At 38.7% G+C, this 14917-nt stretch overlaps 2 protein-coding genes across 2 annotated transcripts; both read left to right on the top strand.

The window, feature by feature from the left end:
• Positions 1-1165: 1165 nt before the first annotated feature.
• LOC143890843 (protein transport protein Sec61 subunit gamma) lies at positions 1166-1551 on the top strand. Its single transcript, XM_077395522.1, has 2 exons — positions 1166-1267; positions 1436-1551. The coding sequence occupies exons 1-2, from the start codon at positions 1174-1176 to the stop codon at positions 1549-1551; spliced, it is 210 nt and encodes a 69-aa protein (XP_077251637.1). The 5' UTR covers positions 1166-1173.
• A 7133-nt stretch (positions 1552-8684) lies between these two features.
• On the top strand, positions 8685-9062 carry LOC143890844 (protein transport protein Sec61 subunit gamma). Its single transcript, XM_077395524.1, has 2 exons — positions 8685-8778; positions 8947-9062. The coding sequence occupies exons 1-2, from the start codon at positions 8685-8687 to the stop codon at positions 9060-9062; spliced, it is 210 nt and encodes a 69-aa protein (XP_077251639.1).
• Positions 9063-14917: the final 5855 nt, after the last annotated feature.

Genomic DNA, 14917 nt, shown 5'->3' on the forward strand with positions numbered 1-14917 from the left:
AAATCCTAGATTCTAAAATCCACGTATCCAAACGGCTTAGGGTCATCCTTTCTTGCCCCAATTAAGGGTGCAACTTGGGTCAAACTCAACTCGAAACAGACGGTTTTTAACTTGCTTGGGTTGGCATTTCCTTATGTTGGGTTGGGAAAAGCCAACCCGATTTAATTTCGGGTTGGGTTAGGGTTGAGGCCTTGGCAACCCGACCCAACTTGAACCCAGCCTCCGTCCTCTAATTTAATTGTGATTTTCTCTGTGCTTTGTTTTTTCTTGTACTATTCTGTTTGCCCTAGGAGAATCCGAACCCAACCCAACTCAAACCTGGCTCGATTTGGAAAAAAAAAAAACAGGTTAGATGGTTGACCATCCTCGACCTGAGGTCCAAGTTAGGTCGAGTTAGGATTGAGGGAATGCTATCTCGGGTTGGGCTAGGGTTGGCTGCAACCCTATGCAACCCGACCCAAGTTGCACCCCTAGACCCAATACATGATATTTTTATTTTGCCCAACTGAGAAAAAAAAAATTAATGAATTTTTTTTAGAGGAATTCTAGACTGAAGGGAGCCCTTGCAAAAAAGAGGTGAAAGGCTCTCCCATTGGCTGCACATCCCCATCATGCATTAATAACTGCCGAAAAGTCAAACATGATGGTGATTTGCAGCCATTGGGGGAGCCCTTTCACCTCTTTTTTGCGAGGGTTCCCTTCAGTTTAGACTTCCTATTTTTTTAAAAAATTAAAATAACTAATTTATTTTTTCCCCATTCGTGTTAAGGTAATAGAAATACGAATCGGATTAGGAATTTAGGATACGTATTTCGATAATCCAACGCAACGTTTGATATAGGTGGTGATAAATTCGCACCCTCTGTGGGATAATTCGCACCACTGTAAAGGAGGGAATGTGGCAGACTTTAACGCCTAAAGTGGTGCAAACTATCCTACAGAGAAAGCGAATTTATCATCTCTCTTGATATAATGTCTCATACTGAGTCATCTAGTCAGAAAGATCAAAGGGAGTTTCTCTTAAATAAGTGAAAAAAGTAGGGAGTTTGTGGTAAATAGCGTCAAACTACTATAAAACGCGTCAACATAAGGCTTCTTTCTTTACATAGTCATACAATTCTCAAATTTCTCCTTCTCCTCTCAGATCTAGGGTTTCTTCTCCTCCTTCTGAAAATGGATGCCATAGATTCAGTGGTCGATCCTTTGAGAGAATTCGCCAAGGACAGCTACCGCCTCGTCAAGAGATGCCACAAACCAGATCGGAAAGGTAAAATTACAGTCCGATCGCTCTTTCTATCGATTATTCTTTTTTTTTTGAATTTTTTGATCAAATCTTCGAAATATCATGTGGATCTTCGAAATTTAAAATCTCTCGTTAATCTTTTTATTTTTTTCCCTCCTCGATTTGGTTTTGAAATCGCTCAATACGGTGTAGAATTCACGAAAGTTGCGTTTCGTACTGCGATCGGGTTCGTTGTGATGGGATTTGTAGGGTTTTTCGTGAAGCTGATCTTTATTCCAATCAACAATATCATCGTAGGTTCTGTCTAGGTAAGGATCCCAAATAACCCTAACTTTTCTTTTCTTTTTTGAATGGACGATTACTTTTCTCATTCATTTATTTTTAACTGTTGTTGAAATATTGGCATGCATGTGAGGAATTCTGTCATTATTTCATTTTTTTTTTTTTAGTTCAAGGATGAGAATGTAGAAATATTACCACTATTGTAGCTGATTGGAAGATTTGGGTTATCACATGATTAGCAATTTTAATTGATAATCAAATTTTGAAGCTGTTTGGAATTTTATTTTATTTTATGAAATTGTTGAAATTAGCTGAATGCCTGTGCGGGATGCACGTGTTAAGATAGTATTTTTAGAATTAGTCTATAGAGTTCAATTATGGACGCATTAAAGCAAGGTTATTAGATACTGAAGGGAAACCCACATGCAAGTTTCCTTGCATGAATTAGTGGACCAATCGCTAATTGTGGTTGCTCCCTTTGGCATGAGCGAACCTGTTTTGGAATGGGTTAGGAATGAGGGGTAATATCCATTTATTGTAGCCTAGGAGGGACTCATGGCTAAATAATGGATGCAAAACTGAAATATTCTCCATTACGAATAGACGAAAACCATCGGCACAGTCTTGCAGAATTATAAGATAGTTAGAGGAGACATTATGCCTAGTTTTTAAAAGAAAAATAATGGTGGCAGAAGCATATGTTTGAACCACTTGTTTAATGATCTAAACCGTTTGGATGTTTGCGGCGATATGCATGTATTTGAGGTGATATGTTGCATGTATTTGAGGTGATATGTTATGGGATTTGAAAGGATGTTTATAATCAAACAAAGAAGTGAAGTAGACAACCAACAATCCTCAGATTTTGTGAGCATTTCCCAAGTTGACTTGTCCTAATCGACTACTGGAAAGTGAAATACTCAAGAGGGGGGTGAATTGATTTTAACACTAAATTAGCCCTTTTTAAAAAATTACCTATGAACCCTAATTGGAATTTTTCTTCACTTAATTAAATATTTGGTTAGTGCAAATATAATTGAAAGCAAAATGAAACGTCAAACCAAAAACAATAATGAAAGTGCAAGACAAGAAAGAACACACCGATGTATAGTGGTTCGGGCAAAGCCCTACTCCACTCTTCTTAAGATCGTCCTTAAGGATTTCCACTATTGGAGACCTCCACGATGCCCGGCTCCGAGGCGGTTACACTTCCAAGGGATATTAAATGAGGATGCCCTTACACCTTTACAAAGACTCTCCTTCTCCGCCGAGTTCTAAGCGGTTGTTCTCTAGGGAATTAAAAAAGGAATGCCCTAGCCACCTATACAAGAAGTGAAGATTGAATAGCTTGGCTTCTTCTTGAAAGCTTGATGCTCTTTGTAGATCCTTGATTGCTCTTCAATGATCCATTGCACCCAAAAAGATGTTTTGTTCATGAAAAGCTGCCCATTGTTGGAAGAAGATCAAGACCAAAATCCATGAGTTTTAATATGGAAAAGACAAATAATTAACAAAATCTTTCATGGGTTTCAAACATATAAATGTATCAAGAATGAAATTGATGCAACTGAGGTAATGGGTTTACCATTTTCTACTGTATTTTCCCTCCAGTTTCCCTTGGAAGAGACTTGTTTGCTGCTCCTCTTCTCTCTTTTCCGTTTAAGGGCAGAGAGAGAGACCTGTGCCCTAGTTTTTATCTGTATTTTTTTACGCTTCACTCGACTTGTGAGAGTGGGGCTCACATAATTTGATGATCTAAACCATTCATTTGTTCCTCCTCGGCTCAAATTTTTTTCCAGTAGGATGATCCTAACCGTCCAATATGTTCTGTGTAAAATGAATGGCACGGTAGAGAAACCTCCTTGAAAGTCCATTCTTAAAAAATGAATGGTTAAGATCATCCAATTTTGTGCCCCTCAACCGTCAAATATTGATATATATGATGAGTTGTCATCGTAGCACAACTCTCATCCAACCATTGCTTCCATATTGGGGCCATTTGGATACGCGGATTTTAAAATCCAGGTTTTAGGTTGAAAGCAATGTACAAGAGGGTTCACCATCAAGCTGCTGTGTGCTCTTCCGACAGCGTTTCTTGGATTTTAGGTAAGAAATCCAGGTTTTTGAAATGTCTCCCACATCCTGCGATTTCTAAAACATGGAAACATGGGATGGTCTGTTGCTCTCTCACTGACGGAAGAAGGGCAAGGAATCAGAAAACGACGGATGGTCCGCTTCCTCTCTTGCATCTTATCTACAATTTTGAAGAAATCCTAGATTCTAAAATCCACGTATCCAAACGGCTTAGGGTCATCCTTTCTTGCCCCAATTAAGGGTGCAACTTGGGTCAAACTCAACTCGAAACAGACGGTTTTAACTTGCTTGGGTTGGCATTTCCTTATGTTGGGTTGGGAAAAGCCAACCCGATTTAATTTCGGGTTGGGTTAGGGTTGAGGCCTTGGCAACCCGACCCAACTTGAACCCAGCCTCCGTCCTCTAATTTAATTGTGATTTTCTCAGTGCTTTGTTTTTTCTTGTACTATTCTGTTTGCCCTAGGAGAATCCGAACCCAACCCAACTCAAACCTGGCTCGATTTGGAAAAAAAAAAAAAACAGGTTAGATGGTTGACCATCCTCGACCTGAGGTCCAAGTTAGGTCGAGTTAGGATTGAGGGAATGCTATCTCGGGTTGGGCTAGGGTTGGCTGCAACCCTATGCAACCCGACCCAAGTTGCACCCCTAGACCCAATACATGATATTTTTATTTTGCCCAACTGAGAAAAAAAAAATTAATGAATTTTTTTTAGAGGAATTCTAGACTGAAGGGAGCCCTTGCAAAAAAGAGGTGAAAGGCTCTCCCATTGGCTGCACATCCCCATCATGCATTAATAACTGCCGAAAAGTCAAACATGATGGTGATTTGCAGCCATTGGGGGAGCCCTTTCACCTCTTTTTTGCGAGGGTTCCCTTCAGTTTAGACTTCCTATTTTTAAAAAAAATTAAAATAACTAATTTATTTTTTCCCCATTCGTGTTAAGGTAATAGAAATACGAATCGGATTAGGAATTTAGGATACGTATTTCGATAATCCAACGCAACGTTTGATATAGGTGGTGATAAATTCGAATTTAGGATACGTATTTCGATAATCCAACTGTAGACACCCCATTTTGACCGGACCCAAGTTCGCTATGCTTGGGAGAAATCCCGTTCAATCATTTTCGTCGTGTTTCGCATTTTTCCGCTAAGTGTTGAGAAGAGATTATTCATAAGAATCCGACCAAGGGAGAATTTGGACCCGTTTGGTGGGCCCGCATTGAACATTTGTCTAAATTCGAATCAACCGGGGGGCCCACATTGTTTAGATCCGAAAAATTGAAAAATACCCTGATTGGTGAATTTAGTGTGTTAAATCCATGTGAGAACCCCCTCTATCATTGATTTATATGTTTTAGGTCATTAATATCTTGATCTGACTTTACGGATCATTACTCGGGACAAAATAAGCTAGGGTCACTTCATAGCCCGGACCCTGATTCCATTCCGAGACCCGATTTCCGTAAATCGTTAGATCAATGGCAGATCTTGACCTGGGTCTAACCATCCAAAACCACCTAACCTCTCCTCTCATCCTAACTCTCCAAACCTCACCTAACCTCACCTAACCTCTCCTCTCATCCTAACCATCCAAACCTCACCTAACCTCACCTAACCTCACCTAACCACCTAACCTCACATAACCTTACCTAACCTCACCTAACCTTACCTAACCTCACCTAACCTCACCTAACCTCCTATCCCATTCTCCTATAAATACCCTCTCATCCCACCATCCAAAGGAGGAGAAGAAAGGGAAGAACCCCTCTCTTAGAAAAAAAACCATCTCTCTCTCTCTCTCTCTCTCTCTCTCTCTCTCTCTCTCCCCATTCAAAGTGAGGAGAGCAAAGAAGAAAAAAAAAGATCAAGAGGAAGAAAAGCGGAAGCGATAGCACATAGGCGGGATTTTCGAGTTTTTCAGTTTTTGGATTCGGCAAGGAACTCATCACAGGTAGGTACACTGTTTTCGGAATTTTTCAGAATTATTTGGTATATTTTCGGATTTTTGCATGATTTTTAACGAAGAAAACTAAAAGATATACTAAACAGATTCCAAAAATAATGAAATTTTGTGGAAAACTAATATGATAATGATACATTCTACCATGAATTTGTGAGAATTTTTGGATTTTGTTTGGTGTATTATTTTACGCATTCTTTGAAAATTATCAGATTTTGGGAGAATTGTTACTGACGTCAAATCACAGATAAAATTCTCCAAATTTTTACAGTAGTCTTAAATTCTATACTTCTTGCTTCTGTAAAAGTTTCAAGTGATTTGGATCTTGTTTCATATGAGCTGTAGTGTTAATTCATAATCTAGTTTAAAATTTGAAAAATCCGAAACTGATAGTAAATTGTTTTCTAAATTCATGGAAATCTCACAGCATGCTATTTTCCCTTATCTCTTACTACTGTAGAAATTTCATGGAATTTAGATTTCTATTTCTAGTAGTTTCTGTGTTATTTTCCAATCTGGTCAATTAGTTGTTAAATCGAAATTAAATATGAGTTTAATGTAAAAAATCTGTAAAAATCTTCCAGGAAGCTACATTCTATCACATCATGTTGCTATAGAAATTTCAAATCATTTCGAATTCGTTTGTAACAGTTTCACTTGTAAAATCACTCATATGGTTAAAAATTGGTAAAATCCATTAAAAAATTGAAATTAATTGAAAATCATCTTAAAATCTCTAAAGCACCTTCATCTTTGTGTGTGTTTGGGAGACCCTCCCGGTCTCATTCTCTCGTTAGTCCTCTTTGTGCGCCGTTTGGTTTTGGAAGAACGCCCTACTCGGCTTGGCTCCATACCCCTACCCTTATGGGTATTGGGTTGCACATTTGTTGCACCCTAGGGCTAGGTAGCTGCCCGGCCCGGCTGGGTGTTTTACCTCTGCCAAATGTGCAAATTCGTGTTTCCTTTTCTTTTAGAGAGTCTTTGACTCATCTATCCTTTAGTTGGTGTTATTGGAGTCTTTGACTCATGTTTCCATTTCTTTTAGAGAGTCTTTGACTCATTCGTTCTTTTGTTGTATTACTAGGAAGTCTTTGACTCATTGGTTCTTCTGTTGGCGTTATTTGGGAGTCTTTGACTCATTCCTCCTCTAAGTTGTAGTATTAGAGAGTCTCTGACTCATTTGTTCCCCTCTTTAGTGTTGTTAGTTCGGAGTTTCTCCTTTAGAGTTGTTGATTACTTCGCTTTGATTAGAGGCTAACTCAGTCTTATTAAAGCTTTGCTTGCTTGGGATCTTGGATCGTTTTCTCTCTTCTTGGGATGCTATCTTTCTTGTTGTGGTTCGTCTCTTTGAGGCGTTAGTTGCTTGTTTGGGGTTTCCCCTTTTTACTTTAGGGCTTTGCCCTAGTTTATGGTTATGCTTGTTTGTTCTCTGTAAGAGTGAATTCATCTAAAGGTCCTGAGCATTGGAAAAGCTTTAAAATCCAAAAACATTGGAAATTTAAAACTCAAAAACATTTGAAAACCTCTAAAAAGCCAAAAGTGTTGAGTGTTTTAGAAATAACAATTAGGAGAGTTCGTTTCGAACTACGTTGGCTTGATCCTCTTCCGAGGTACGTAGTGCAGCTTGGGATTTATATCCCAAGTCCAGCCAAACTTTTTTGTAAATAACTGTTTTAAACCATCTTCAAAAACCTTTAAAATCTTGTTTTCAAAAGATCTTCCTCTAGAGTTAGGAGTTTCTCCTAGATAGAGAGTTTTAGAGTTAGGATTTTTCTTTTGATAGGTTATTTGATTGTTTGTTTGCTGTGTGCTTGTTTTAGAGTTAGGGGTCTGTCCTAGAGTTATAGGAGCGCTTCCGTCCGGTCAGTCGGCGATCCACATCGCCGAGTGATGACTAGAGTAGGATACGCTAGTCCACCCTTGGTTTTCCTTAGGAAATACAGCCTAGTCACACATAGATTGTAAGAACCACCTGCATTAGCTTAGGGCTAATCTGCATTTAGTTAGGGCATATGGGTGTCATAAAATCCACAATTCACTGAAATTTAAATAATCGTACAAGAAACTTTAATAACCGGTTCGGTCTTTTAGATCGAGTCTAGGATAGAGTCTAGGTGTCTTAGGCATCCTAGCTTAGAATAGGCACGAAGAACTACGTTGCCTTGATTCTCGTGGAGGCGGGGATACGTAGGCTTCTTTGGATGAATACCAGACCATCCGAGGACTCAGGCTAATAATTTAGAGTCTTAGGATTTGTTATGTAGTCATCGTATATTTTGATGTGTTTTCTTACTTTCTAGTACTGATCCTATACCTTTAGCTATAGCTTGCATGTGTTTGCATATCAGAAATTAGATCATAGGGTGCATGTCACGTAGTTCGCACATTAACAGAGAGTTGAATGAGCCATTTAAAATGAATTTAAAAGAGTTAACTTTTGGAATTGAAGACCGATTATCGGGCAGGAATGGTGCATGTGGTGGATAAATCCCCATACCTTCCATTCTTGTAACCAGGTAGCGAGTCTAGATTTCTGGTTAATTATGGGTCCTAGATCCCACATCTAGGTGGCGACTCTGTCAGTCTCTTTTGTGTGGAATTCGGATTGCCTTAGTGATCCCAAGTTCACATAAAAGATGAATTAAAATCAATAATAAAAGGCACACGCCAATCGCGTGGGTACGAGAGACCAAGAGATAGTGCGTGGCGGCTCGCGCCCCACACCCCTCTCGCGGGATCGGGTCCCACACCAACGCAACGTTTGATATAGGTGGTGATAAATTCGCACCCTCTGTGGGATAATTCGCACCACTGTAAAGGAGGGAATGTGGCAGACTTTAACGCCTAAAGTGGTGCAAACTATCCTACAGAGAAAGCGAATTTATCATCTCTCTTGATATAATGTCTCATACTGAGTCATCTAGTCAGAAAAATCAAAGGGAGTTTCTCTTAAATAAGTGAAAAAAGTAGGGAGTTTGTGGTAAATAGCGTCAAACTACTATAAAAAGCGTCAACATAAGGCTTCTTTCTTTACATAGTCATACAATTCTCAAATTTCTCCTTCTCCTCTCAGATCTAGGGTTTCTTCTCCTCCTTCTGAAAATGGATGCCATAGATTCAGTGGTCGATCCTTTGAGAGAATTCGCCAAGGACAGCTACCGCCTCGTCAAGAGATGCCACAAACCAGATCGGAAAGGTAAAATTACAGTCCGATCGCTCTTTCTATCGATTATTCTTTTTTTTTTGAATTTTTTGATCAAATCTTCGAAATATCATGTGGATCTTCGAAATTTAAAATCTCTCGTTAATCTTTTTATTTTTTTCCCTCCTCGATTTGGTTTTGAAATCGCTCAATACGGTGTAGAATTCACGAAAGTTGCGTTTCGTACTGCGATCGGGTTCGTTGTGATGGGATTTGTAGGGTTTTTCGTGAAGCTGATCTTTATTCCAATCAACAATATCATCGTAGGTTCTGTCTAGGTAAGGATCCCAAATAACCCTAACTTTTCTTTTCTTTTTTGAATGGACGATTACTTTTCTCATTCATTTATTTTTAACTGTTGTTGAAATATTGGCATGCATGTGAGGAATTCTGTCATTATTTCATTTTTTTTTTTTTTAGTTCAAGGATGAGAATGTAGAAATATTACCACTATTGTAGCTGATTGGAAGATTTGGGTTATCACATGATTAGCAATTTTAATTGATAATCAAATTTTGAAGCTGTTTGGAATTTTATTTTATTTTATGAAATTGTTGAAATTAGCTGAATGCCTGTGCGGGATGCACGTGTTAAGATAGTATTTTTAGAATTAGTCTATAGAGTTCAATTATGGACGCATTAAAGCAAGGTTATTAGATACTGAAGGGAAACCCACATGCAAGTTTCCTTGCATGAATTAGTGGACCAATCGCTAATTGTGGTTGCTCCCTTTGGCATGAGCGAACCTGTTTTGGAATGGGTTAGGAATGAGGGGTAATATCCATTTATTGTAGCCTAGGAGGGACTCATGGCTAAATAATGGATGCAAAACTGAAATATTCTCCATTACGAATAGACGAAAACCATCGGCACAGTCTTGCAGAATTATAAGATAGTTAGAGGAGACATTATGCCTAGTTTTTAAAAGAAAAATAATGGTGGCAGAAGCATATGTTTGAACCACTTGTTTAATGATCTAAACCGTTTGGATGTTTGCGGCGATATGCATGTATTTGAGGTGATATGTTGCATGTATTTGAGGTGATATGTTATGGGATTTGAAAGGATGTTTATAATCAAACAAAGAAGTGAAGTAGACAACCAACAATCCTCAGATTTTGTGAGCATTTCCCAAGTTGACTTGTCCTAATCGACTACTGGAAAGTGAAATACTCAAGAGGGGGGTGAATTGATTTTAACACTAAATTAGCCCTTTTTAAAAAATTACCTATGAACCCTAATTGGAATTTTTCTTCACTTAATTAAATATTTGGTTAGTGCAAATATAATTGAAAGCAAAATGAAACGTCAAACCAAAAACAATAATGAAAGTGCAAGACAAGAAAGAACACACCGATGTATAGTGGTTCGGGCAAAGCCCTACTCCACTCTTCTTAAGATCGTCCTTAAGGATTTCCACTATTGGAGACCTCCACGATGCCCGGCTCCGAGGCGGTTACACTTCCAAGGGATATTAAATGAGGATGCCCTTACACCTTTACAAAGACTCTCCTTCTCCGCCGAGTTCTAAGCGGTTGTTCTCTAGGGAATTAAAAAAGGAATGCCCTAGCCACCTATACAAGAAGTGAAGATTGAATAGCTTGGCTTCTTCTTGAAAGCTTGATGCTCTTTGTAGATCCTTGATTGCTCTTCAATGATCCATTGCACCCAAAAAGATGTTTTGTTCATGAAAAGCTGCCCATTGTTGGAAGAAGATCAAGACCAAAATCCATGAGTTTTAATATGGAAAAGACAAATAATTAACAAAATCTTTCATGGGTTTCAAACATATAAATGTATCAAGAATGAAATTGATGCAACTGAGGTAATGGGTTTACCATTTTCTACTGTATTTTCCCTCCAGTTTCCCTTGGAAGAGACTTGTTTGCTGCTCCTCTTCTCTCTTTTCCGTTTAAGGGCAGAGAGAGAGACCTGTGCCCTAGTTTTTATCTGTATTTTTTTACGCTTCACTCGACTTGTGAGAGTGGGGCTCACATAATTTGATGATCTAAACCATTCATTTGTTCCTCCTCGGCTCAAATTTTTTTCCAGTAGGATGATCCTAACCGTCCAATATGTTCTGTGTAAAATGAATGGCACGGTAGAGAAACCTCCTTGAAAGTCCATTCTTAAAAAATGAATGGTTAAGATCATCCAATTTTGTGCCCCTCAACCGTCCAATATTGATATATATGATGAGTTGTCATCGTAGCACAACTCTCATCCAACCATTGCTTCCATATTGGGGCCATTTGGATACGCGGATTTTAAAATCCAGGTTTTAGGTTGAAAGCAATGTACAAGAGGGTTCACCATCAAGCTGCTGTGTGCTCTTCCGACAGCGTTTCTTGGATTTTAGGTAAGAAATCCAGGTTTTTGAAATGTCTCCCACATCCTGCGATTTCTAAAACATGGAAACATGGGATGATCTGTTGCTCTCTCACTGACGGAAGAAGGGCAAGGAATCAGAAAACGACGGATGGTCCGCTTCCTCTCTTGCATCTTATCTACAATTTTGAAGAAATCCTAGATTCTAAAATCCACGTATCCAAACGGCTTAGGGTCATCCTTTCTTGCCCCAATTAAGGGTGCAACTTGGGTCAAACTCAACTCGAAACAGACGGTTTTAACTTGCTTGGGTTGGCATTTCCTTATGTTGGGTTGGGAAAAGCCAACCCGATTTAATTTCGGGTTGGGTTAGGGTTGAGGCCTTGGCAACCCGACCCAACTTGAACCCAGCCTCCGTCCTCTAATTTAATTGTGATTTTCTCTGTGCTTTGTTTTTTCTTGTACTATTCTGTTTGCCCTAGGAGAATCCGAACCCAACCCAACTCAAACCTGGCTCGATTTGGAAAAAAAAAAAACAGGTTAGATGGTTGACCATCCTCGACCTGAGGTCCAAGTTAGGTCGAGTTAGGATTGAGGGAATGCTATCTCGGGTTGGGCTAGGGTTGGCTGCAACCCTATGCAACCCGACCCAAGTTGCACCCCTAGACCCAATACATGATATTTTTATTTTGCCCAACTGAGAAAAAAAAAATTAATGAATTTTTTTTAGTGGAATTCTAGACTGAAGGGAGCCCTTGCAAAAAAGAGGTGAAAGGCTCTCCCATTGGCTGCACATCCCCATCATGCATTAATAACTGCCGAAAAGTCAAACATGATGGTGATTTGCAGCCATTGGGGGAGCCCTTTCACCTCTTTTTTGCGAGGGTTCCCTTCAGTTTAGACTTCCTATTTTTTTAAAAAATTAAAATAACTAATTTATTTTTTCCCCATTCGTGTTAAGGTAATAGAAATACGAATCGGATTAGGAATTTAGGATACGTATTTCGATAATCCAACGCAACGTTTGATATAGGTGGTGATAAATTCGAATTTAGGATACGTATTTCGATAATCCAACTGTAGACACCCCATTTTGACCGGACCCAAGTTCGCTATGCTTGGGCGAAATCCCGTTCAATCATTTTCGTCGTGTTTCGCATTTTTCCGCTAAGTGTTGAGAAGAGATTATTCATAAGAATCCGACCAAGGGAGAATTTGGACCCGTTTGGTGGGCCCGCATTGAACATTTGTCTAAATTCGAATCAACCGGGGGGCCCACATTGTTTAGATCCGAAAAATTGAAAAATACCCTGATTGGTGAATTTAGTGTGTTAAATCCATGTGAGAACCCCCTCTATCATTGATTTATATGTTTTAGGTCATTAATATCTTGATCTGACTTTACGGATCATCAATCGGGACAAAATAAGCTAGGGTCACTTCATAGCCCGGACCCTGATTCCATTCCGAGACCCGATTTCCGTAAATCGTTAGATCAATGGCAGATCTTGACCTGGGTCTAACCATCCAAAACCACCTAACCTCTCCTCTCATCCTAACCCTCCAAACCTCACCTAACCTCACCTAACCTCTCCTCTCATCCTAACCATCCAAACCTCACCTAACCTCACCTAACCTCACCTAACCACCTAACCTCACATAACCTTACCTAACCTCACCTAACCTTACCTAACCTCACCTAACCTCCTATCCCATTCTCCTATAAATACCCTCTCATCCCACCATCCAAAGGAGGATAAGAAAGGGAAGAACCCCTCTCTTAGAAAAAAAACCATCTCTCTCTCTCTCTCTCTCTCTCTCTCCCCCCATTCAAAGTGAGGAGAGCAAAGAAGAAAAAAAAAGATCAAGAGGAAGAAAAGCGGAAGCGATCGCACATAGGCGGGATTTTCGAGTTTTTCGGCTTTTGGATTCGGCAAGGAACTCATCACAGGTAGGTACACTGTTTTCGGAATTTTTCAGAATTATTTGGTATATTTTCGGATTTTTGCATGATTTTTAACGAAGAAAACTAAAAGATATACTAAACAGATTCCAAAAATAATGAAATTTCGTGAAAAAATAATATGATAATGATACATTCTACTATGAATTTGTGAGAATTTTTGGATTTTGTTTGGTGTATTATTTTACGCATTCTTTAAAAATTATCAGATTTTGGGAGAAGTGTTACTGACGTCAAATCACAGATAAAATTCTCCAAATTTTTACAGTAGTCTTAAATTCTATACTTCTTGCTTCTGTAAAATTTTCAAGTGATTTGGATCTTGTTTCATATGAGCTGTAGTGTTAATTCATAATCTGGTTTAAAATTTGAAAAATCCGAAACTGATAGTAAATAGTTTTCTAAATTCATGGAAATCTCACAGCATGCTATTTTCCCTTATCTCTTACTACTGTAGAAATTTCATGGAATTTAGATTTCTATTTCTAGTAGTTTCTGTGTTATTTTGCAATCTGGTCAATTAGTTGTTAAATCGAAATTAAATATGAGTTTAATGTAAAAAATCTGTAAAAATCTTCCAGGAAGCTACATTCTATCACATCTTGTTGCTACAGAAATTTCAAATCATTTCGAATTCGTTTGTAACAGTTTCACTTGTAAAATCACTCATATGGTTAAAAATTGGTAAAATCCATTAAAAAATTGAAATTAATTGAAAATCATCTTAAAATCTCTAAAGCACCTTCATCTTTGTGTGTGTTTGGGAGACCCGCCCGGTCTCATTCTCTCGTTAGTCCTCTTTGTGCGCCGTTTGGTTTTGGAAGAACGCCCTACTCGGCTTGGCTCCATACCCCTACCCTTATGGGTATTGGGTTGCACATTTGTTGCACCCTAGGGCTAGGTAGCTGTCCGGCCCGGCTGGGTGTTTTACCTCTGCCAAATGTGCAAATTCGTGTTTCCTTTTCTTTTAGAGAGTCTTTGACTCATCTATCCTTTAGTTGGTGTTATTGGAGTCTTTGACTCATGTTTCCATTTCTTTTAGAGAGTCTTTGACTCATTCGTTCTTTTGTTGTATTACTAGGAAGTCTTTGACTCATTGGTTCTTCTGTTGGCGTTATTTGGGAGTCTTTGACTCATTCCTCCTCTAAGTTGTAGTATTAGAGAGTCTCTGACTCATTTGTTCCCCTCTTTAGTGTTGTTAGTTCGGAGTTTCTCCTTTAGAGTTGTTGATTACTTCGCTTTGATTAGAGGCTAACTCAGTCTTATTAAAGCTTTGCTTGCTTGGGATCTTGGATCGTTTTCTCTCTTCTTGGGACGCTATCTTTCTTGTTGTGGTTCGTCTCTTTGAGGCGTTAGTTGCTTGTTTGGGGTTTCCCCTTTTTACTTTAGGGCTTTGCCCTAGTTTATGGTTATGCTTGTTTGTTCTCTTTAAGAGTGAATTCATCTAAAGGTCCTGAGCATTGGAAAAGCTTTAAAATCCAAAAACATTGGAAATTTAAAACTCAAAAACATTTGAAAACCTCTAAAAAGCCAAAAGTGTTGAGTGTTTTAGAAATAACAATTAGGAGAGTTCGTTTCGAACTACGTTGGCTTGATCCTCTTCCGAGGTACGTAGTGCAGCTTGGGATTTATATCCCAAGTCCAGCCAAACTTTTTTGTAAATAACTGTTTTAAACCTTCTTCAAAAACCTTTAAAATCTTGTTTTCAAAAGATCTTCCTCTAGAGTTAGGAGTTTCTCCTAGATAGAGAGTTTTAGAGTTAGGATTTTTCTTTTGATAGGTTATTTGATTGTTTGTTTGCTGTGTGCTTGTTTTAGAGTTAGGGGTCTGTCCTAGAGTTAT

This window comes from Tasmannia lanceolata, unplaced genomic scaffold (assembly GCF_043159265.1).
Source record: "Tasmannia lanceolata isolate RefF3 unplaced genomic scaffold, GAP_Taslan_0.1 ptg000013l, whole genome shotgun sequence".
Taxonomy (NCBI): Eukaryota; Viridiplantae; Streptophyta; class Magnoliopsida; order Canellales; family Winteraceae; genus Tasmannia; species Tasmannia lanceolata.